The sequence below is a fragment of the Solanum dulcamara genome, chromosome 12 (assembly GCF_947179165.1).
Source record: "Solanum dulcamara chromosome 12, daSolDulc1.2, whole genome shotgun sequence".
Classification (NCBI taxonomy): domain Eukaryota; kingdom Viridiplantae; phylum Streptophyta; class Magnoliopsida; order Solanales; family Solanaceae; genus Solanum; species Solanum dulcamara.
Genome location: NC_077248.1, coordinates 12,669,894 through 12,693,454, shown reverse-complemented (window position 1 = coordinate 12,693,454; position 23,561 = coordinate 12,669,894). Strand labels below are relative to the sequence as shown.

General features: G+C 33.9%; 1 protein-coding gene across 1 annotated transcript; it reads right to left on the bottom strand.

Annotated features, from left to right (window-relative positions):
- Positions 1–363: 363 nt before the first annotated feature.
- Positions 364–19,104, bottom strand: LOC129877788 (histone acetyltransferase TAP1). Its single transcript, XM_055953322.1, has 8 exons — positions 18,876–19,104; positions 18,664–18,749; positions 16,758–16,818; positions 10,358–10,544; positions 8,229–8,328; positions 7,982–8,082; positions 1,064–1,157; positions 364–932 (listed from the first exon to the last, which is right to left on the bottom strand). The coding sequence occupies exons 1-8, from the start codon at positions 18,932–18,934 to the stop codon at positions 853–855; spliced, it is 768 nt and encodes a 255-aa protein (XP_055809297.1). The 5' UTR covers positions 18,935–19,104; the 3' UTR covers positions 364–852.
- Between the last annotated feature and the right edge of the window lie 4,457 nt (positions 19,105–23,561).

Below are 23,561 nucleotides of genomic sequence, written 5' to 3'. Positions count from 1 at the left end.
TGGTAAACATTCTTCTATTCAGATAACACCTAACAACCAAGGTATAATGTTTTTTTTTATTTCAACCATTCAATTAAATAGTAGAATTATTTGTGTTTAGGTACTATGATCCTGTTTACCATACGTCACCTTAGCTTCACTGTTCGTGTGCTGACTAAACTTGTAATGCATATAGTCAATCTTACTTCTTCTACATATTGATAAACCTTACTCTCACTTTTCGGTTTTGTCAATTGACACTATCGTCAACAAATAACATACATCATGAGACATGCATCTTTTATTACTAGTAAATTATTGAACATCATGTCATTTGAAGATACTAAGATGGAAAGTAAGACGATTAATTTAGAACCATAGAGAGTCGCAATTTGCGCTACTATTAAAAGTAGTAAGCCAAGGGAGGATACACCCCTCTTGTAGTTTGACAGTGACTTAAATCAGATGAAGCTTTATACAATGGGGAACTCATTGAATACAGCAATATGAATGAATAAGTCACAGCTATGACAAAACAAATTGTTGATCAAATAGAAAAGCTAAAATTTGCAAGGTCATTAAAAAGGATGGATAAAAATTAGTTTGAAGATGAAAGGCTATAAGATAATTAGGAAAACAACAAGAAATGCTATCTGAGACAAGGAGGATAACAAGAACACAACATGACTCTCAAGCTATGATAGCAAAGGTTCCATTGGTCATTATAATGTACTTTACAAGATGGCCAAAAAGCTCACAAGCTTCCAAAGAATACTGCATGTTAATCCAGAATCCAACAGCCACATTCTTGCAACCAATCTGACGAATTTGTACAGAGCAAGAGGCCAAAATTGTTGATCCAACACTACGTGCCTAATACATTGGGTACCAAAACATTCCCTTAATTCCCTCTGGATCAGGTTCAAAACCTAGATTCCTGTAGAATTCCACCACTGCAATAGAAAAAAAGTGAAACTTCAGAAGCCTATACTAGTAAAAAGCCTTTTCAACAAATACTAGCCAATGTGTTTCAAGACCAAAGAAAAATTTGTAAAGGTTTGGGACCCTGGTCTCATCTTGGTACCTTTACTATCTGCAAACAGTGAAATATTACCAATGTCCCTTTGGAGAAGGGTCCGTATCAGTTTCTCAATAAGAACTTTCCCAAGTCCTTGTCCCTTTGAATGTCAACAAAACCATCATAGGAATTATGTTAGTTCACAATATCATCAAATAATAAGAGAAAAATATCAAGAAAACCATTACTAATAGTTCAACATAAATTTGAAATAAGATACATCTAATATACAGATACGAGAGGATAATGGTTATCATATAGAATGATAGTCGTTTCCTTTTTAACATATATAAGCATTTCCTAGGGAAATCATTTTTAGTTCAATATTGCAATCATGGGAATACAAAATTGATTATTTCTGTAGTATTTAGCTAAAATTCATATTATATGTAGGTTTGATACCTAAATTGACACTTAAACTTGTCCCGATTATTAAAGGCCCTCACGCACCCACCCACCCCGTGCCTCTCCAAACTCTCAGTTTTCCAATTTAAACACCTCAAATCGATCAAAACACATGTTTAATACAATCCTCACCCTGCATGTAACTCAATTGCGGCGAGCCAGATAACACGTCAACATCCACGCGACATGTCATCTTTTATCTTCATTGTTTTATTTTAAAAATCCCAAATGCATCTCCTTTCCTCTCCTTCCTATTTTTTGACTGGCTCACTCCTTCACCTCCCACCATCCCTTTCCCATAACCCGGTGAAAGCACAAAAACAATACACCAGAGCAAACACCAGCTGGCCATTTTTACAGCTTCCTCTCTGCCCTACCCCATCACTCCAATATCATCAGCGACCCCTCACCTTATGCAGATATTTGCATACGGTCTTCTTCACGCAGGGATTCAATCATACTGCCAAAGATTCAGGCTCACATGTACCACCTCCCACCAACCTGGAAACCACCATTTTACATTAACACGACTGCATAAAGATGGAGAGGACTGAGGTAACTACGGAAAGAACTCACACATAGTGAGAGCATAAGTTCATTTTCCACAGTTGGCTAGGGATGACAAATGGTTGGATTGGATCGGATTTTGATGGATTGAATATGGATTGGATTACAAATATGGATTTGATCAAATATGGTTTGGGTAAAATGGTTCTAACCCACTTTAATCTTATAAACCCAAAAGACATTAAACCAAAACAAAATTACTAATGTCCAAACCCCTACAACCCCCAACCCACCCCTAAATTACTATTTTTTAAACAATTATTTTTTCATACAAAAATGAAATTTAATTTTTCTTCTACCCTCGTAACCCCTCACCCACCCACCCACCAACCAAATTTTTCGCCCAACCCCTATCTCCATCACCCCTTATTTTTTAAAAAAAAAAACAAAAAAAACTTGTCCACCCCCCACTCGGACGACCTACCCCCACCCCATCACAATTTGTTTTTAAAAAAAAATAAAAACCTTTTGACCCTCTCTCCATCCGGCCATCCCCCTATCGAACCCCTTATCCCATAATTTTAAAACAAAATTAAATAAATTTTTAAAAAATAAATTATTTGCACCACCCCCCCACCACCACATCACCCCCACCCCAAACCACCTCCCAGACCCCCATCCCCACCCCCCAATTTTTTAAAAAAGAAAAATTTGACCCCCTCCCACCCCCCCCCACCCCACTTGGAACCCCTACCCACCCACCCAATCCTAAAAACATTGCCCCACACCCAAATTTTCTTTCTTAAAAAACTAAAAAAAAATACTTTTAGTGCAATTAGAATTTTTGGGTGATCTAAGGGTCTATGGATACCCATATTTTACCCATTTTTTTCATATTTATATGTGTTTTTGAAATAGGTCAATTCATATTTATCCATTTAAAAAATATGAGTGATTAAGGGCAATTTCAATCCGTTTAAGTAAAATGAATCCATTTAGCCCATATTTATTTAAATGAATCACTCATATTTTTAAATGGGTAAATATGGATTGACCTATTTCAAAAGCTCATACAAATATGAACAAAGTGGATAAAATATGGATATCCATATAAATCCTTAGATCACCCACTTATAATAAAAAAAAATTAATTGCACTAAAAATATTTTTTATATTTTTACAAAAAAGAAAATGGGGATGGGAGGGTGGGTGGTTGCTTTTTTGAATTTTTTAAGAAAAAATTTTTAAATTTTTTTTTTGGGGGAGGGGGGGTTAGGTAGGGGATCCGGGTGAGGGTGGGTGGGAGGGGGCCAAAATATTAGGGGGGGGGGGGTAGGGGCAGTCCGGGTGGATTTGGGGTAGCGTGATGGCCGGGGGTGGGCAAAATATTTAATTTTGTAGTTATTTTTTAATTGTTTTTTTTATTTTGGGGTGGGGTGGGGGTAGGGGGGAGAGAGGGTCGAAAAAAATATTTTTTTTAGTGAAATTATTTTAATTTAAAAAAAAATGTGGTGGGGGTGTTAGGGGGTCTGAGTGGGGGATGGGCAGGACGGGGGTTAGGGTGGCAAATTTATTTTTTAAAAAATTGGGGTGATGGAGATAGGGGGTGGGCGAAGAATTTGGTTGGTTGGTGGGTGGGTGAGGCGCGGGGTGGGGGTTACAGGGTAGAAGAAAAACTAAATTTTGTTTTTGTACAAAAAACTAATTGTTTAAGAAATAATAATTTAGGAGTGGGTTGGGGGTTGTATGGGTAGAGCAATAGCAATTTTGCTTTGATTTAATTTTTTTTTGGCTTTATGAGATTAAAATGGGTTAGATGGTTTTACCCAAGCCATATTTGACCAAATCCATATTTACTCATATTTTATATGGGTGAATTGTAATCAAATCCATTTTGGCTCAATCCATTTTCAATCCATCCAATCCAACCATTTGCCATCCCTATGAATGATCTATTTAAATAAATATGGGCTAAATGGATTCATTTTACTTAAATGGGCTGAAATTGTCAACCTTAGAGTTAGCCACCCCATCATCTAGTGGACACTCATCAAGAATTAGCATCAACAAATACACCACCTTTCTTCTCAAGATATCCTGGTGCCACCACCTGCAAACAAACGACACTCTCGCTTTCCCGTGCCAGACACCAACCATAATCACACCCTCAAGAACCACCAAAACCCCTTTATTTTCTTTGTTTTGGGTCAAGTTTAGTAGTTTCTTGAATTGACTGGAAAAAATAAAAGGGGAGGAGTTACGCAGACCTTAAACCCACCTTGTGTGAGGTAGAAGGGTTATTTCCGACAGACTCTCGGCTCAAGAAAAGTTTTTAAAACCAGCTTTGAAAAATACAAGAGTGAAGAAGCAATGATGAAAATACTAAGGAAAAGGAAAGAATCTAAAGCAAAAATAGTAGGATAACCAAAGATAATACTAAATCAATATTAATTGTACTGATAAGGTGAAGAGGAAGCAGAAAAGGTGCTCCAACTAGAACCATGCCTTCCCCCCAAAAAAAGAGAGAAATCGTTCAGCTACCCACTAACCTTCTATCCTAATCCTCTATCTCCATGATCTCCTATCTAAGGTCATGTCCTCGATGAGATGAAATTATGTCATCTTCTGTCTAATCACCTCTTCACAATTCTTCTTCGGTCTACCTCTAACTCTCTTTAGACCTGTCACTGCCAACCTCACGCACCTCCTCACTGAGAACCGGTTCTCCTCCTCTTCACATGTCTGAACCATCTCAGTCTCGCTTCCCTTATCTTGTCCGCTGCGGAGGCCACTTCTATTTTTGCTCATATATCTTCGTTCCTAATTTTACCTCTCCTAATATATCCATCTTAGCATCTTTATTTCTGCTGCTTTCATCTTTTGAATGTGTGAATTCTTGATTGGCCAACACTTTTGTCCGATACAACACAATTGGTCTAACAATCACTCTATAGAACATACCTTTAAGTCTTAGTGACACATTGTTATCACATGGGACAATAGATGCAAGTCTGCATTTCACCCCTGCTCCAATATGATGTGCGACATCATTGTCGATCACCCCATTTCTTTAGATTACTGACCCAAGATACTTGAGAGTTTCTCTTTGAAGGATGACTTGTGTATCAATCCTCACTTCCACATACGTCTAATGTGTTGTGTCACCAAACTTGCACTCCAAGTACTTTATTTTAGTCCAACTCAACCTGAAGGGTCTGTTTCCAAACCTCCAATGTCTCATCAATCAATAATATGACATTTGCAAATAATATACATCATGGTAATTCCCTTGAATATGCCACATCAATCCATCACCAAGGCAGGTCTACAAATGCCCTTAAAATCTTGTTTTTGCTCAAATATACCTTATAACTAATGGACCATGTTGACATAAATTTTGAACTTTAAAATAGCCATGTGGCTTGTTATAAGTTTGTCATGACTCGTGTGTATAATTCAGGAATGAAATTACACCCACCCCTTTATTAAGAACCCCAATCGGCCGACCTGTACCTATTTAACTTTAACTTAATCCCACGACATCCTTTCCTTCATCCTCACTAGAAGAGACGCTGTTTTTAAGTGAAAAATCTTGAATGTGGCAATGAGCTTTGACCATTTTTTTTTTGACAAATGAGCTTTTGACCATTTAAAACTTTTGATAGTTTGAAAGTAGGTTTTGTAATGTGCAAAGACACATTATAGTGCATACATACATCAAGACCTATAAGCCATACAAGTAGCAAAATCACTTGATATGCAATTCTGGGCAAATCCCATCTACTCCCACCTAAAACAAATGGAGAAAGATACACAACAAAACAAATTGGAAGAAAAAGTGATTGTGAGAACATGTTGCCGATGATTCCAGATACCACAATGCTGAAGATATCTTTGGATCTATCAACCAAATCCTGGATGTAGAATGAACAAATAGAAAAGGGAAAAGGCAAAGCATGAGAAAGAAGGGAAGGGGTCGTGGTTTTAAGTTAAAATTAAACAGTTAACAGGTCAGGTGGGTTGGATTTCTTAATATATGGGTGGGTTTAATTTTAATCCTGATTATACAAGTGTAGCTTCCAACATGGCACGTGACTATTTTAAAGTCCAAAATCTATGTTAGACCAGTCCATTAGTTATAGAGGTATATTTGAACCCCCCAAAAAAGTTAAGGGCGTTTTTTTTTTGAACATTGGTAAAGTTGTATTCTTCTGCATTAAGGACATGCTGGGCGTTTATAGACCAAAAGGTTAACGGAGGACATTTATCATCCATTTTCAATATGTTTAGGCGTATTTTTAACCATTTTCGTTGTTTAGTTTAGTGCTCTTTAAATCAAAATCACTACATCTACACACCTTATGAGCATGATTAGCACATAGTATCCACGTAAGCCAGGTCAATGGTCAAAGGCACGTATTAATTGTCCTTTTGTCAAATTGAGGTGTTTAAGTGATTAAAAGAAAGAGTTGGGGTCCAGCTTAAAGAAACAGGACAAGTACATATGCTAATTTAGGTATTACGCCTTAAATATACAAATGTCATAAAGGATATGTAAGAAGGATTCATCACTAAAGTGAGAACAGTAGTACGAGATAGATGTGGAATTACACCAGGAATCAGCATTGAACTTATACTTGTTTACCTAATTATGAATAGGCTAACAAACAATATACAGGATTAGGTCCCCTGAAGTAAACTGCAAGCCAAATTGTCTTAGCTGGAAACTAGCGAAGGTGTCAACCAAAAGCTTGAAGTATAAGCATTCTAAAGATTAAGGATTTTAAGATAAGTAGAAGACTGAATATATGCCTCGCAAGCTTAGCCAGAATAATAAGAGTGAAGTTAAGACCATATTAGAAAGTATTGTGCCTAAATACAAACAATTCAACTTGATGTTCCACAAAAAATTTATAACAGATAAAGAAGTTACAGATAGAGCCAAAATAGGATGGTTGAAATGGACAAGTGTCACTACAGTGTTATCCAATAGGAGGATACTTAGCAAGAGAAAGATATGTCATATAGAAGTCATATAGAACAATATTAGGACCAACTATGTCATATAGGAGAGAATTTGGACCTCTAAGGTCCAACATATTCACAAGATCAGTATCGCAGATTAGAAATGATTACATTCAACAGTACATGCAAGCAACATTCATAGATGATAAAATGAGAGAACGTCATTTGAGATGGTTTTGGCATGTTTTATGTTAACCTCCAAATGTATTGGTTGTACGTGTAAAACCATGATAATGAAGGTGTTAAAAAAGGTAGACCTAAAATCACATCAAAAGAAGTTGACTCGAAAAAAACATTTGTCAAAAAAGTAGTTCACTCGAAAGACAATCTCATGGAGTTTATAAAGACTTTTCGCAAAATAAGACTCAATGGAAGAAAAATGTTCATATAGACAAACTAATTAGCTGTCTTTTAGTCTTGTTATATATTTGTATGCCTGTAGAAATTAAAGAGAACCTTTACTAGAGAACTTAAATCTTCAAATATTGGACTGACACGAGTTTAAAAGGAGTAACATGATCAATGAAGATTCATATAACCTACCCCAACGAGCTTCGAATTGAGGGTAGTTGATGAACTGCAGTGGTAGGAATATGAAGAATTAAGATCGACACTTTAGACCAATCCAAAAAAAAAGAATAACTATGTGCAGAAGAAAATATAAAAGGGCAGCCCGGTGCACTTAAGCTCCCGCTATGCGCAGGGTCCGGGGAAGGGCCCGACCACAAGGGGTCTATTGTACGCAGCCTTACCTTGCATTTTTGCCAGAGGCTGTTTCCAAGGCTTGAACCCGTGACCTCCTGGTCACATGACAACAACTTTACCAGTTACTCCAAGGCTCCTAATCACTTGCATCATAAAAAAAAAAATTGTGCTACTACTATGAAGTTTCAAAAAGTAACTACCCTGACTAGTACAAGCCAGTAGCCTCTGTATAAATATATCTACAGCATGAATAAACTTATTTAAGGTGCACGGAGCAAATACCTGATAGGAAGGATCAACAAGAACATCCCAAATTGTTGCATTGAAAGCATGATCTGATGTTGCACGAGCCATGCCTATCAGCTTCTTTTCTCCATTCCCCTCTGCCAAGTAACTTGTCCAAGTAGACTTAAGTTTTTTATCACTTACTTTTAAAACTCATTTGCAAGAAAATTCAGATAATTGAGCATAACAAAAAAAAAAAAGATAAACATATGAATCCCACTATAAAGTTGTTCCACCTGCATACCTTCTCCTGATGAGAATTTCCTAGAATGCAAAGTTGCAACTATATAGCTATTTTTCAGAGCTGCGGCTAGCTTAGACAGTGGCCTTCGAGGCCAACCAACCTGTCAAACCCATCACATACTATAACAACATAAGTTAAGTTTTACAACATCTAAGAAGAGATTATTTGCAGATGCATCAGTAGGAATTTGAAAACACATATCTTTCCAGAATAAGTGTTAGGGCTTCAACCAAATTAAACATCCACAGTGAAGGATTACTCTTTTTGAACTTTGATTTGCATTTTCCTATCCTTAACATAGCTACTCAACTTGTCTTAATTAAAGTCCAGAAAATGCCCATATATATCACCTTAAGATGATCCGATTTTTTTCTCGAAATGGAGCATTGTGATAAGCCATTCCAATAAAAAGGGGGTTGTCATTATTTTACTTGACATAAATGGTAAAAAGTCACTCAAGGCAGCACGCCATCAACGCAAGTATTTTACATCCAAAAACTACCCATAAAGTCAATTTACAAGGAAGGGGCGTAGAAAAAGAAAGCACCTTCAATAACAACAAATACATACCCAGTGTATAGAGGTTGTTTTCGAAAGACTCTAGGCTCGAGTAACGCACATCAAAGTAAAGAGGACATAGTAAATAATAGGGAAAGCATAATATAGCATTCAGAAAACAAGGGGCAATAACCAAAAAAAAAGCACCTTTTGTAAAATTATTTTAAAGTCAAAAAAGGTGCCTTTGGTGAAATTTAAAAAGCCATGAAAGGCGCATTTCTGGTACAATGCCTTCAGAACTACGTTGTAGTTCTTTTCTGCACCGATTGGACTTCTGGTCATCAGCCTTTTGCAGGCCCAAAAGGCGCGCCTCTGGGCACACACCTTCAATTTGTACCTTAGAAAACACATTTCTCTCTCCGTGCCTTCCACATATAGGGTGCAACGGATCATTACATTTAGGGCTGTTCACAGTTTTGGTTAAAATCAAAACCAAACCGAAAATTTAACCAAACCGAATAAAAAAACCGACATTCAGTTTGGTTTGGTTTGGTTTGGTTTTAAATTTGAATAACCGATAATATTTGGTTTGGTTATGGTTATAGAAAAAAATAACTGAATAAATAACCGAACCAAACCGATAATTATATACTTAAAATTTATAATTATTTATATGTATAATATTAGTTTTTTCATAAATAATTAAAGATATTTTATACGTTTTAATTATTAATTTAATATTAATATACTTATTTTTAAGGCCCAACAATCCAAACCCAACTCTCAAGCTCAATTATAAATTTTAATAAACACTAAACAACGGTCCAAGTCCAACAATCCAAGCCCATTAGCCCAACTCTCAAGCCCAATTCTAAATCCTAAATTTCTAATAAGCATTAAGCACTTGAGCAGCAGGCAGCAACATAAAGTAAAAGTTAAAACTTTAAAACCCTAGTATCTGTTTTCCTTTTACATTTTTGTTCCTCTCACGCTGGTTTCTCACAAAGTCACAGACTCACAGTCATAGAGTAACAGTGAAGGCTCAAGAGCAATCTCAACTCCTCAACCCCAAGTATAAGATTGTCAAATTTTGAGAAGGTTTGTAAGGAGTTTTTCAAATTTTAAATTGATTTTAAGTTGTTTTCTTTTTTTCCGAATGTTTAAGTTGTTTCATTTTCTGTTTTGAACCTCTGTGAGTCGTGAGGAAAAAAGAGCTTCATAAGAATTTGAAGAATGTAGAGAGAGAATATTTGAATTATCTCGGCTAGTCATAAACTGAATAACCGAATCAAACCGACCCAAACCGACAATAACCAAACCCGTGGTTATTATTTTACTTGGTTTGGTTATGATTTTAGACATTTAATAACCGATTAAATTGGTTTGATTATGATTTTAAGTAATAACCGACCCAAACCGAACCATGAACACCCCTAATTACATTTATTAAACAGAGGTCCCCACCCACCCACCCAATTTCCACCATTAGAGTTGAGGCACATTGAAACTTCATATCTATATGCACCAAATCATCATTGTTTTTTTCACATGAAAATTATGTTGTCTAAAACACTGAAAAGAAAGCACCAAAGTTCGCCCCAGTACATATGGATTTTGACGAATGTAATCACCTTATCACATAAAGCTTGGAGATCATACACATCAACATCTCCTCCAGAAGAGAATATAATCTGTTCAACTGTTCCATCAGGTTGAGTCTTTTCAACCAGAACAAATTCCTCAGGCAAAGGTTCTTCCTCTTCTTCTTCTTCACTGGATGGTGTGTCTATAACCTGTATTGTGTTATTCTTGACAAACCTGCACCGTTACGCATCATAAGTCTATTTATGCTAAATAAGTCTAAGCTATATATTCTACTATAACTCCAAGACAATCTATTAATGTTTCTAAGAAAATTAATACACACTCCATATGAAACATCCTAGAGACAGCTATATAAACATTGTCTATCAACCAGTTTGACGTGGGAAAGTACTTATGAAGTGAACATATCCCACCACATTGCATTTACGTCATGTATAAGAGAACCTATGAACCTATAATCAATTAAAAATAAACCTCCTGAATATAAATCTCATATATCCACCTTTCTATCATCACGGATGTTTACTGAAATACCACTTCTATCATGGTACTTAAGTATTGAACACTGAATTTTTTCATGGTTGTAATCTAATTTCAGATTGCATTTTGTCTAACCAGTCGCCTTTATACTTGTGACAAATATGCATCTCAAAAGACAACGGGCTTCTTGATTTCATCAAATAGTTACCTCTTCCTTCCCATTTTATTGACATGTTTTCTCTTTTAGCTGTTCCAAAGGATTGACCTCTTTCCTAAAATATCATAACCTTTTTGTTAAGTATGATGGCATAACTTACCGGCTTCAAGGCTTCAAATAAATACTACCACTTTTTTTTAGAATGGTAACATGTATTATATACACAGGTATTCTGCACAAGTTGTGCAGTTACACAAAAAGGTGTATAGGAATTTCAAACAAAATACCTTAGGGCTGCAGATAGCCCAGAACTTCAAAAATAGACTAAGCTTCTTCTCATAATTCTTGTTTACACTAACAATAATTCAAGACTAGACATTCATCTTCATCTTCTGAATAGAATTCCTTTTATCTTCAAAGCACCTTTGATTTATCTCTTTTCATACTGTCCGCCAAATACATGTTGGGACAGTCCTCCATCTTGCCTTCTGATCAGATAGTTTGCCATCCCTATTCTAGCTAGCTAGCACTTTCAAAACACTCCCTCGCTTAGCCCATGCCTAATACCCCTCAGGTTAATGAAAGTTTGCATTGTTGGTCTGTCCATTTACAATGTGTTGGTTGACTATTTCTGCTTGTTCTCCACATAGATAACATCTGGAGCATAGCTGGGATGCCCTCTTTACCAGATTGTCTTGGGTCAAAACTACCTCTTTCACCAAAAGCCAAGGGAAGCAGACAACTTTGTGTGGTATTTTAACTTTCCAAATCATCTTCCATGGCCAACATCCCACCAGATTGTTTGGAAGAACTGTACTCTCTATAGCTTGACTTGACTAAAGACTTACCTTTACTATCACTTAGCCATAACATACAGCACAGCCTCTGAAGTCCCTCTGAATTGTGCTAAGGAACTATAGGCTGAAATTCTTTCCACTTCCCAGTCATCAAACATTCTCCTATACCTAAAGCTCAGATTCCACCGTTGGTCTATCCACACCTCACGCACTGTTGCATTTTGCTGCTGATACATATTGAAAATGTCTGGGAATGACTGCCTCGGAGAGCTTTGTCCTATCCAATAATCTTCCCAGAAAGAGACCTTCCTATCATTCCCCACTTCGAAACTGGATTTACTTCTGATGGGTGGCCACAAAATCCTGATTGATCTCCACACACTGACTCCATAAGATGTATTTACTGAGTTTGTTGTCCAGTGGTAGGACTCCACCAATCAAGCTTCAAATTCTATTTCCTCCAACTCCACTCACTGGAAGTTCAAACAGAAATTGATAATCATTCATCTTGAACACATTGACCCCACCTTCTGATTTCCATGAGTTACAGGCGCATCGCCTAACATTGTTCAAAGATGGACCTTCCTGTGTAGGCTTATGGAGTTTACCAACAAGGCATCTACCTTGTAGGTCTTTTTCTGAGGCTGTTGTGCCACCAGAGACGGTTCTTCTGGAGTTGCAGGTTCTGATCAGCAAAGTTTATGCCCCTTCTGTTGCATCGTACAGCTTCCATAAAAGAAAGCCCACCCACCCCCACCCCCACCCCCACCCCACCCAGATGGTTACTACTTACTAATGGAAGATGATGCCTTTACTTTTCTGGGAGCATTAATGAAACTAGATATCTTCTGGGCTATATGTCCCCACCCCTCCATAAAACGTAGTCTCAAGGGTAATAATGATTGATTTTTTATCTCCTTGAATAGCAATATCTACCGTGCTCATTATATTTAAGGGTGAAGAAGAACTCTCCAAGAAGATCCTTCTTATTCTCTTTACTGTCCTCTTCTGCTCCTTGGATGCCATCATAAATACATCCACAAACCATTTAATAGCATTAAAGCTAATAGATGTCTCATTAAGTTCCTGCTACGTTCAACCTAGTAGAACCAGGTCTCTGCCCTTGAACTTCTCCATGTCATATGATTTGAAACCTGCCTTATAATAAATCCTATCTTCTTCCATGTTCAAGGTAACTTCCTCTCTGATAAAATTTGAAAACTGAAATGGATTCCGGCCTACCCTATCGGAATATCCCCCAGGAAAGTGGTTGGTGAAAGTGAGGCTAGAAAAAATTAACCTCAGGGAATGTGCCTGAGAGCAGCTCATGAGATTTTACTAGATGGGATTTTTCACTCACACATAATACTACCTCATATGATTTTATACATGATTTGACATTTTTCTACCTTTTTCACATCTTAAAGTTTTAGCAAAATCAAATATAACAACACAACTCTTTTTCTCTTAACTGAAGTGCAGTCAACCAAAAGAATTTAGGAGAGACGATACATCTTAAAGGAAATGAAAATCTGGTCGTAGGAAAACTCAATGCCTCGTACGAAAACAGAATTTGTAAGCGTTCACATTATTTATGCAAGAGATCCCACCAATTTGCACAAACATGCAGCAAGATGACTACCCATGAAACTACAATCTATTCTACAAGTAGCTAGAGAAATACTGTTAATCACTTTAGTCGCACAAAAACCACTAAAGTCAATATTAGAAAGGAAAAGAAAAGAAACAGAAAAGATGAGCTGAAGAACAAAGCCATATGCATAACCAATTGTTTGGCGAGAAAGATCTTTCAAAATTCAAATAAAAATGGAGTCGTGAAGTCGCATATGTAACGCCCCTAATTACTTAAACTAATATTCGCACTTCAAGAGGCTATTTCTTGACGATAGGATCAACTCCTACTTTACAACTCTTTGACTCGAACTTCGTGACGTGGGAGAACTCGATTTCCTTAAATCCTTACGGTATTATAAAGAATTCTATTGGGGTAGTTTAGTAAACTATCATGACATATGCATATCCTTGTAATAATAGAATCAAGATATGATATTTTAGAACTTGGGCAGCCATTATTGACTTTTTGGGCAGCAACTTTTTTTTTCAGCAATTGTAGTGATAATATCACTTGTATCTTATATATTTTTGGAAGCTCCTCCAAGAAGGTCGGTTTACTTAGACCAGTGTAGTCAAAGGAGCGCTTTAAGCACGCTTAAGCCCCGAAGCGAGGCTCAAAAAGTGTTGAGCGCTTGGCCTCGCTTTATGTGCGCTTCAGTGTCGTCATCAAGGTTCTAAGGCAAACTTTTCCTTGCCAATGAGCCTCTTCTAAAGAAGTGACACTAAACAATAGCTATTTCACTTTATCATAGTTTTTTTTTCAATTTCTTTGGTCATATATTTGTCATTCATGTTTATAATTATCAGTCTTGGACTAAACATATATATTTGTATCTTTTTTGTCCCTTTGCGCCTTTTTTCATTAAAGCCCACACGTTATTTGCGTTTTGCACTTAAAGCCCCAACAAACCTTAGAGCCTTTTTGCACTTTTTGCCTTTGATAACTGTGCTTAAGACTAAGGACATGTATAAGTCTCTCATAACCTTTTAGTTCACAAAAATCACAAGAAAAACAGGTTCCACATAGCTGAAACTCAAGACACACCCTAGCACTTGGTATTTATGCTCTTGTACAAGCTAAAGGAATTTGTTTGAGGAAATTGACACACTTGTTGATCCATGATTTGAACTGTGGTAGGGTTGTATGTGCTAAAAAGCCAAGGTTCGTGTATAGACTTGTACTTGTATTCTTGTTACCTACTGGTATATTTGAAAGACTATCTTGGTGCCTTGTTTACCTTCTTATCATTTTATATTGTCATGTTGGTATCTTTTGAGACTTGCAAGACACTTGTTTAACTTGCCCACTTGTACGGATTACTCGATCACTTGACATTCTTGTGGATTTTGTCCTTCTTGTGGATGTGACTTTATCAATATTGGCATGCCTCTTAATTCGGATCTTTTGCCATCTTGACTCTGGAATTTTTTGGTTTGTCTTAAGTATGGAAATTGTCCATTTTAAGTACGAACTAGAAAGCCATTTTTAATATGGTTTTTCGTTCTCTTGATTATTGGGGTTTCAACATTCTTGATACAGGGATCCAGTCCTTCTTGATACTTGATTACATTTCGTGTGACGGTGTGACGTACATATTAGGCGAAACTTGTTATTTGATCTCTTATAAAGATGGTTCTACGAGTTCTTGACATTTAGATCTTTAAATATCAAACTTGCTACTCTTGATATATTTGTTCACTTGATTTATTTATTATGTTTTAATTGTGCTGCCCATGACTTGAGAAAAGTAATTGGAGAATCTAAAGGCTTCAAGCTTGTAGTTTTTACACCATCAAGCTTTATGCTTAGCGATAGTTGTTTCTATCATAGGAAATGTTCGAGGAGATGCTTGAAGTTCACCATTGGAGATAAAGTTTTTGGGAGCTTTAAGGAAGATCACATTTGCATATAGGCATTTATATTTTGTAGTAGTTCTTGCACATGTATATGATCCAAGGGTTGCTTATGTATATGTATTTGCTTTGAGGGCTGATCCATTCATGACACCATGGTTTGTAACTTAAATTTGGTGGCTTGTTTTGTTGTTTGGGGTGTGTAAACCCAAGTCTTGTAATGTACTAAATCTACTGTTTGATTTGGAATATTTGTATGAAGCATGAACTAATTAACTTTGGTACTCGTAAGTTGGTAACTAATGATACATGGAAGTCTCGTAAGGTATTTCCTTACATTATTTTGAAAAGTCCCGTCATAAATTGGAACTTTTATTTGGTTAAATTGACATCAAATGAATTTTTAAATGGCAAAATTTTACACCTTTAACGATTTTGAATGGGCCAAATTTCACTACTAGATTATATAAATATGTCTTACGTTAAGCTCTTTAAATGTCGCAAGTATTATATACGTTCTCTTTTTAAGTAGTAGCATCCTGCCAAGAAGGTCGCTACAGCATATCTTTTTGGATTATAATCATAAGCATTGGATTTTCGTGGTAAAACCAAACCAAAGTACTTTTAAGTCAAAATTTGAAGCAAAGAATATATCAACACACTTTTTATGAGATTTCATGAAGAGCTTGTGAAATGTGAAACAAACCCTTTCATCGAGAAAAGTTTGAATTCTTACTAAGTTGTTAATTACAGGCCTTAACTAGCAAGTAACTACAAATATAAACAACATTTAGACTTGAGTCTAACTTTTCAATAACAACCTAAGAAGTTTAATCTTAAAGTCAAGCTTCATGTTTATAGTACTTGAAAATTGTTATGCAAACAATCATCAAGGATGTTAATTAGGAAGTCAACCATGGGGTCTGCATTTGGGTGAAAGTTCACTAAGTATACAATCCATTGATATCACAACAACTAAACAAAACCTATAATGACCTTACATATGGAGAATTTTTGTTCTAATCAGCAATGAGGACAATTGGAAGTTAAACCATTTGTCCCCTAGAAAAATGAGACATAAACCAAAACCAGTAGCAGATATATACACCGCATCACCTACAAGGTGGATAAACTGCTCCGAACATGCAGCCATTTTTGTAGTTTATTTTTTCTTTTACTTTTTGGTGAATAAGCATATATTCTTTATCATGTCTTAACACAAGATCTTGGCAAGTTTCCACTATCACAGCAATAACAGCTTAAATTTCAAAAATTTGTCCCAGTGAATACCATTTCTTCAGACACATCACAGAAAATTAGCATAACCATAACATGATAAAACTATATCATTGGCCAGGATTTCCTATAATGATTTCTAGTGAGGTTGATGGGAAAGTGAGAAATAAACTTTAAGGAGTTAGTAAGTAGGCAGCAAACATTACAAACTATAAGCTTTAGTGCATGTTTTGTCCAATGGAAAGCTTGCTAAACAATTTCAAGTACCCGGATCTGATGGAATCCCACAAGTTAGCCTTCAAATTAGAAACTTTTGGTTGCCTCTTAACTGCAAATAAGATGAGAAGTAAAAATAACTTTGTATTAGGAGACAAATTATTGAAATCGAATAACAAAAATGAACAATATGAATTTCCTGTCTGCTTGTTATTGGTGTTTCCTTCTATTTATTTTTATGCAGGTCAAGCACCATGAGGTTTCCTGCTATCTCAACTAGACAGAAGACTCAGAAGGAGATGAAATAAGTCTTGACGTGGACTAAGGAATCAAGTTGAAGAGGAAAGGCAAAAGTAAGAAACCTCGAAAAACAGGATAGGAAAGTGGAAAAGAAGCAGGCTTTATTTCAAAAAGTCAGCCAGGTCTTTTTCGACAATTTACCAACTTCCAGAACAATCAGGTCTTACAACGATCATGCAGTTACACCACTAATAAAACTCACTACACATCTCAATTTTCAAATACTGATTTAAGCTTTGCATCTAGGATTTCTACACCGAAAAGGAAAAAGCTTTTACATCCAAATGTCAGCCAGGTATTTTGATTTATGTTACTATATATTGTCTCTTGTAATTCGTTTATAATTTTATTTTGTTGTAGTTATTGTTCTTTTTTCAGTATGCTTTGTCATGCCTTGTGTAGTATTTTGTCTTCATTTCTTCTGTTATTTTCTTGAGCTGAGGGTCTACCAGAAATAACCTTTCTACCTCCCAAGGTAGGGATAAGATTTGCATACACACTACCCTCCTCAGACCCCACTTTTTGGATTACACTGGGTATATTGTTGTTGTAGAAACTTTCAGAAGAATCAGTTTTGACAATGCATTTTGTAGTTTCAATGACTAGAGCTTTTCAATCAGGATTCAGACATTGGAAAAGAAACAGGGTTTTTACACCAAAATATCCAAACAGTGCCTGTTCTAATATTTAAGACAGCGGGTACTCCTCGTGATGTGTAAATTCAGTTTTATTTTTTAAGTTTACTATATGGATGGTGATGAGTGTATAGGGGTCGTTTGGTAGCTGGTTAGAATTATGCAGATATTAGTTATGCAATTATTATCTATTCCATCTTCTACCCCGCATAAGATAAAACACCAATTCCCTCATAATTTATACATGTATTAGTTATGCCAGTTTCTAAAGCATGAATAACTTACTTCCTAACTACCACCAAACGTTGTATAACTTATACAAAAATCAATACCACTAGCTACCAAACGATCCCTTAGTGACTGTAAAGATGGCATCATTGCGAAACCTGTTTGTTATGGAAGTTGCTAAAATTGTCATAATTCCTGGCTGACAACTTTCATCTACTAAAGTTGTAGAGGTATTAGCAATGCAGAGATTAATTATGAGTGAATCTATTTATTATTTTATACCTGGCTTAGCTATTCATGTATTAGTTATACATGTACTATTCGTTATTCCACCTTCCACTTGTATAAAATAATACATAGATTCCCTCATAACTTATACATGTATTAGTTATACAAGTTTTTTAAGTGCAAACCAAACACCCTATTTATTTTATACAAGAATAATTTACCTCCTAATCCGCTACCAAATATAGAATTTAATACGTGCCTAATTCACATCTAAACCCACAAGCTTTTCACAACCCAAAGAGACAGATTGGCCCCAACAGCCATTTGGGTTTTTTCTACAAAAAAAATTTCCCTTTGACACAACTGTTAACATCCAAAAGTTAACCAGGGATCTTTACAACTTCCTAACTATGAGGTTTCACAATAACCTTGCATATAAAATCATTAATCACCTAATACCCATTAAAGGTTTCACACTAGGGAAATTTACAAATCAAAGTTAGAAATTAACTAGTGGCACCAAAGTTGACTGCTTTAAACTAAATAAATTTCAAATAAAGAGCTACCTTTCAGAAACCCCAAATTAGTCTTGGGAAATGGCAACTGATATGAAGCTTGACAGCGGCAGCAATTAAGAGAAACAATAGTGGGCCTGTAATACATCACATAGAAAACACGAAAGTTAAATTAAACCACAAAAAAAATCAAAAAAAAAAAGAGAGACAGAAATCTGCTGTGGAAATTGGGAAAGACTGAGCAGTGATTGCTAGTTACATACAGGGAAGAAGAAGAAGAAGAAGAAGAAGTGGAAATCAAGTGGAGAGTTTGCATTTGCATATCTTTTTTAATGGAATTTTGGGTAAAGATAATTCAAGAAAATATGAACGGTTTGCGTCCTTTGCGCTTTTATGTTGCAGCTCTTCAGTCGATGCTGCTTTAATTTATTTGTTTCTTCTCTTCATGGCCAAACACTATTTCTCATCTATTGATTTTATGATAATTGTAGTCTTGTCTTTCCTTCCCATGGTTGGTGTTTGTTATTTAGGGATCGTTTGCTAGACTGTTTTAGCAAAAATAATGTATGTATTAGTAGTACTTTATTTAGTATATTTTTTTATGACATGTTTAGTTATACACTAATATCATAAATTTTTAGGTATTAATAATGCAAGAGGATTTAATGCTTGCATTATTATTTTTTAAAAACTCAATTACTTCTCAAAACCCATCTTACATCTTTTCCATCATAATTGTTGAAAATAATTTTGTAAATAAATATTTTTATGCAATGCATGTTATTTTTTAATACACTAAATCAAACAATGCATGAGAAATATTTTATGTATAATTAATGCAAGCATTACTAATACACTCTATTTTACACTATTAAAATACACTCTACCAAACGATCCCTTATTGTATTACGAAGCATTTATTAGAGTGTATAAGAATAATATTAAAAATAATATAGAAAAGATCATTTATACTCAAAAGAGAAAATTATTTATTTACAACCAACTGTCATCTTACTTTTATATCCCTTGTTTTTAACTGTTAATTTGTGTTTATTGATTAATACTATCAGAGTATATATAGAATAGGTAGTGTTTCAGTAAAGAGACTACTCAATTACTGTTTGATACCATCAAAATATGTAGATGTCATTAAAGCATATATATATATATATATATATATATAGGGAAAAGACATAAATTCACTTTGAACTTGTTTCGAAATGTCAGTTACACGCTTAAACTATTATGACGGCCTATTACACACCTGTACTACTAAAAAACGAATTTATTTATCCCTAAACTTGACATGGCAAAAAAATAAAAAAATAAAAAAAGGCGCGTTTGGGCGTTTGGTAAAAAAATAAATTAAAAAAAATAATTAAAATCTTCTTTCAACCACCACCCTACCCTACTCCATTCCCACGCCTCTTCTTTATTTTATTTTTTATTTTCCATCACCTTCCATACTCGATTCTCACCCATCCACCCCACCTCCATTAGAATCCTCTTCCCCCATCATAATCTATTTTAATTCTTATTCAATTTTACAATCTTTATTATTTTCAATTTTTTTCTTCGACTTTATTGGTGGTTATTTAAATTGATGATTGGGTTTAAAAAATAAAATATAGTTATAGATTTATTGGTGATGGATGGCAAAAAAGAGAAAATTGAAGGTGGTGAAGAAAAAGAAATCGTTATTGATAATGATGGTGGTGATATTTGGTGGTGGCCTAGTGGGGTTGTACCTTTTGATGGTGATTATATGATTTTAGTGATGAGTTTGGTTATTAGTGTTGAATTTTATGGTCGTTATTTACAATTTTATGGGTTTGATTATAGGTGGTTTTAATTTTTGATGGTGAAATATATGAATTTATAGTGATATGGTGGCAATACTAGTGGTTCCATGGTGATGTTCATTGAAGAAGAAGAAGCAATTGATGACATGGAATTTTTTTTTTCGAAAGCTGACATGGCATCTGATGTGGCAGTGAGTTTAGTGAATAAAACAAGGGGCGGACAGATAAATAGTTTGGACCGATTGGGTTAGATCCAATTTGGGTAAATACTTTACCTAATGGATCTAATTTGTGTAGTTTTTTTAAAATAATATTTGTATTAGTATTGCTTGCATTAAATATGCGTAGATTATTTCTCATGCATTATTTAGTTTGGTGTATTAAAAATAGCATGTATTGCAAAAAAAAAATTATTTACAAAGATATCCTTTACAATTATGGTGGAAAAGATATAAAATAGAAAATTTTGAGGAGCAGTGGGTCCTTGACCATGATAATGCATGCATTAAAACCCCTTGCATTATTAATACTATGAATTTTTGTGTAAAATTAATAATACACACTTTAATAGACAATAAAGTGTGTTAGTTATTCATAAGTTGAAAAGTGTATCAAACAAGGTACTATTAATATAGAAAGTTAATGTATCCATTATTTTTCTAATATACTCTACCAAACGACCCCTTATTGTATTATTTGTAGTTTTTATTTTATATATTTATTATTATTAATAATAATCTATTCTAAAATGTTGTTTATTGTATTTCAACGGCATAATTATGTTGTTTTTGATCCCTTCCGGTAATTTTTGCATTATTTTTTTGTACTTATTATATTTTTTTCACTATTTTTTTTTCCGGTACTTTGACTTACTACACTTGGGTCGAGAGTCATTCGAAAACAACATCTCTAACTTCATAAAATAATAATTCGATCTGCATATATCCTACATTTTTGACATCTCACTTAGTGAAATTTCACTAGTATGTTATTGTTGACTTCTTCTCGTTATTGTGATTTTAATCGCGAAAACCTCAAAATAATGATTTTTTTTAGGGTTTCACACTTTAATTATTAGTTATTTTAATTAGATTGAGTTTACGATACTCCCAAGTATAACTTTCTAGTGCTAAATCAGCCCACTCATTGTATGTTATGTCAAGTAGTACTACATGTGTTATTTAATTATTTTTTAATTTTTTTATTTATATTATTAATTATTTTAATTATAATATAAACTCTAACTAAATAAAGATAATTTAAAGATAAAAGTTAAAAGAAATTAAGAGTTAGGAATTACGACTAAAATAACGTTTATATTATTGTTGAATTGCAGTAACACACTTATATTTTACTAGAATTCTATAACCTTTAAATATATTTAAAGTATTTTTTGGTAATTATCGAGTGAGTTGAATGACAAATTAAAATTTTGTTATTTTGTTTGTACACAAGTATTGATGAAAAGGTAAAAAGATAAAAGGATCCAATTAATATCACTCATCTACTTTTTTCGAACAAAAGAAAAATGAGAACCTTCTCCTTATAACTACTTCAATTTTTTCATGAAGAGATTAGTTAATTTTTTTTGTAATTTAATCTCATGAATTACTACATTCTTTCATAATCAAATTTTGATCTATATCATGTCAAAATTTAGTTCAATTTCTCAGAAATTTGAGTAGTTTTGTGCATTTATCACACCTAAAGCTTCACTTGAATCTTCCTTGTTCATTCAAAGCTATTTAGCTCTGATCTTTGTTTTTGCACAGCTAATCTGAATTTTTAAAAAATTTGAATAGTATTCATCAGTTAAAATAATTTTTTTAAAAAAGTTATTGACACACCTAAACGTACTATCATAAACCATATAAAAAGTGTGTGTTACAAAATCAAATTTGAAAGAAGATTTATGTAATTATCCTTTTAGTTAAATTATAATAACTTTATCAATAAAATAATCTAAATTAAATGACTTTATTAATAAAAAAATAAATATGAATGACAACCAATAATTTGATATAGTACTAAAGTTTAATTCGATCAGCTCAAAGGATGGATTCATTTTAAACTCGTTAAAAGAAAGTACTTTCTTTTATTTTAATTTGTTTGGGTTATTTTTCTTTTTAGTCCATTTAAAAAAAATTATTCAATTTATATACTTTTCAAAGATTAATCTTGTATTCGATTATCATTAGTTGAAGGTTATAGAACATGATATATTTAAAACCACGAATTAAAAGTCATTTCAATATATTTAATATATCTTTAATTTAATACCATAAAATTCAAAAATATTTTTTACTTTCTAAAACTAGTATTAAGTCATGATCAAATAAATAAATTAAAATAGATAGTATAATTTTACGAGGCAAATCATTGTGCGATCGACTTAATAAAATCCATCCAAGTAATAAATATATAATTAGTTTCGTGGAAGAATCTTATCTTGCGTTTGCCTTCAAATTTCCAAATATTCTTGGTAAATTATTTTTGGGTAAAGTTTCACCATTTGTTTGACTACAAATTTTTCAAGAATATTTGACTATTTCAAAAAATATTATTTATATTCGTAAGTTCTAAAAATTATTTAAAATACCCATAAGTTTCTATTATCATTCTATAGTGAACATTTTCCGTTAAAAAATAACTTTATAACATAATTGATAACAATCAACAACAACAAAATAACAATATGGCAAGAACAATACATTAATCGCATACTCAAACTTGTCAATGATTCAGTTGGAATTATAATCCATTAAAAATAAATTATTATTTTTTTCAATTTTATCACTCAAATTATAACTCAAACTTTTTCAGAGGAGGTAGATAAATAGCAGTTGGAATAAATAAATGATGAATGTTTTTTATAAAATATAAAAGGTTGGAGTAATTTTTAAATATTTAAAACTTTCAAAATACTAGAACTTGGCTCAAATACTAATTTTTCTTAGTATTTAAAAATTTGGAATATTGCCAAATATATTTGTCATGCTCAAATTTTTTTCAAATTTTCCTCTAATTTTTTTTCAAGAATATTTGGGACCAAACGGACACGTAGTAATTAGGGGTGTGTATCGATCGGTTCAGTTTTTAGTATTATCGGTTCGATTTATCGGTTTTCAATTTCTAAATACGTTAAAC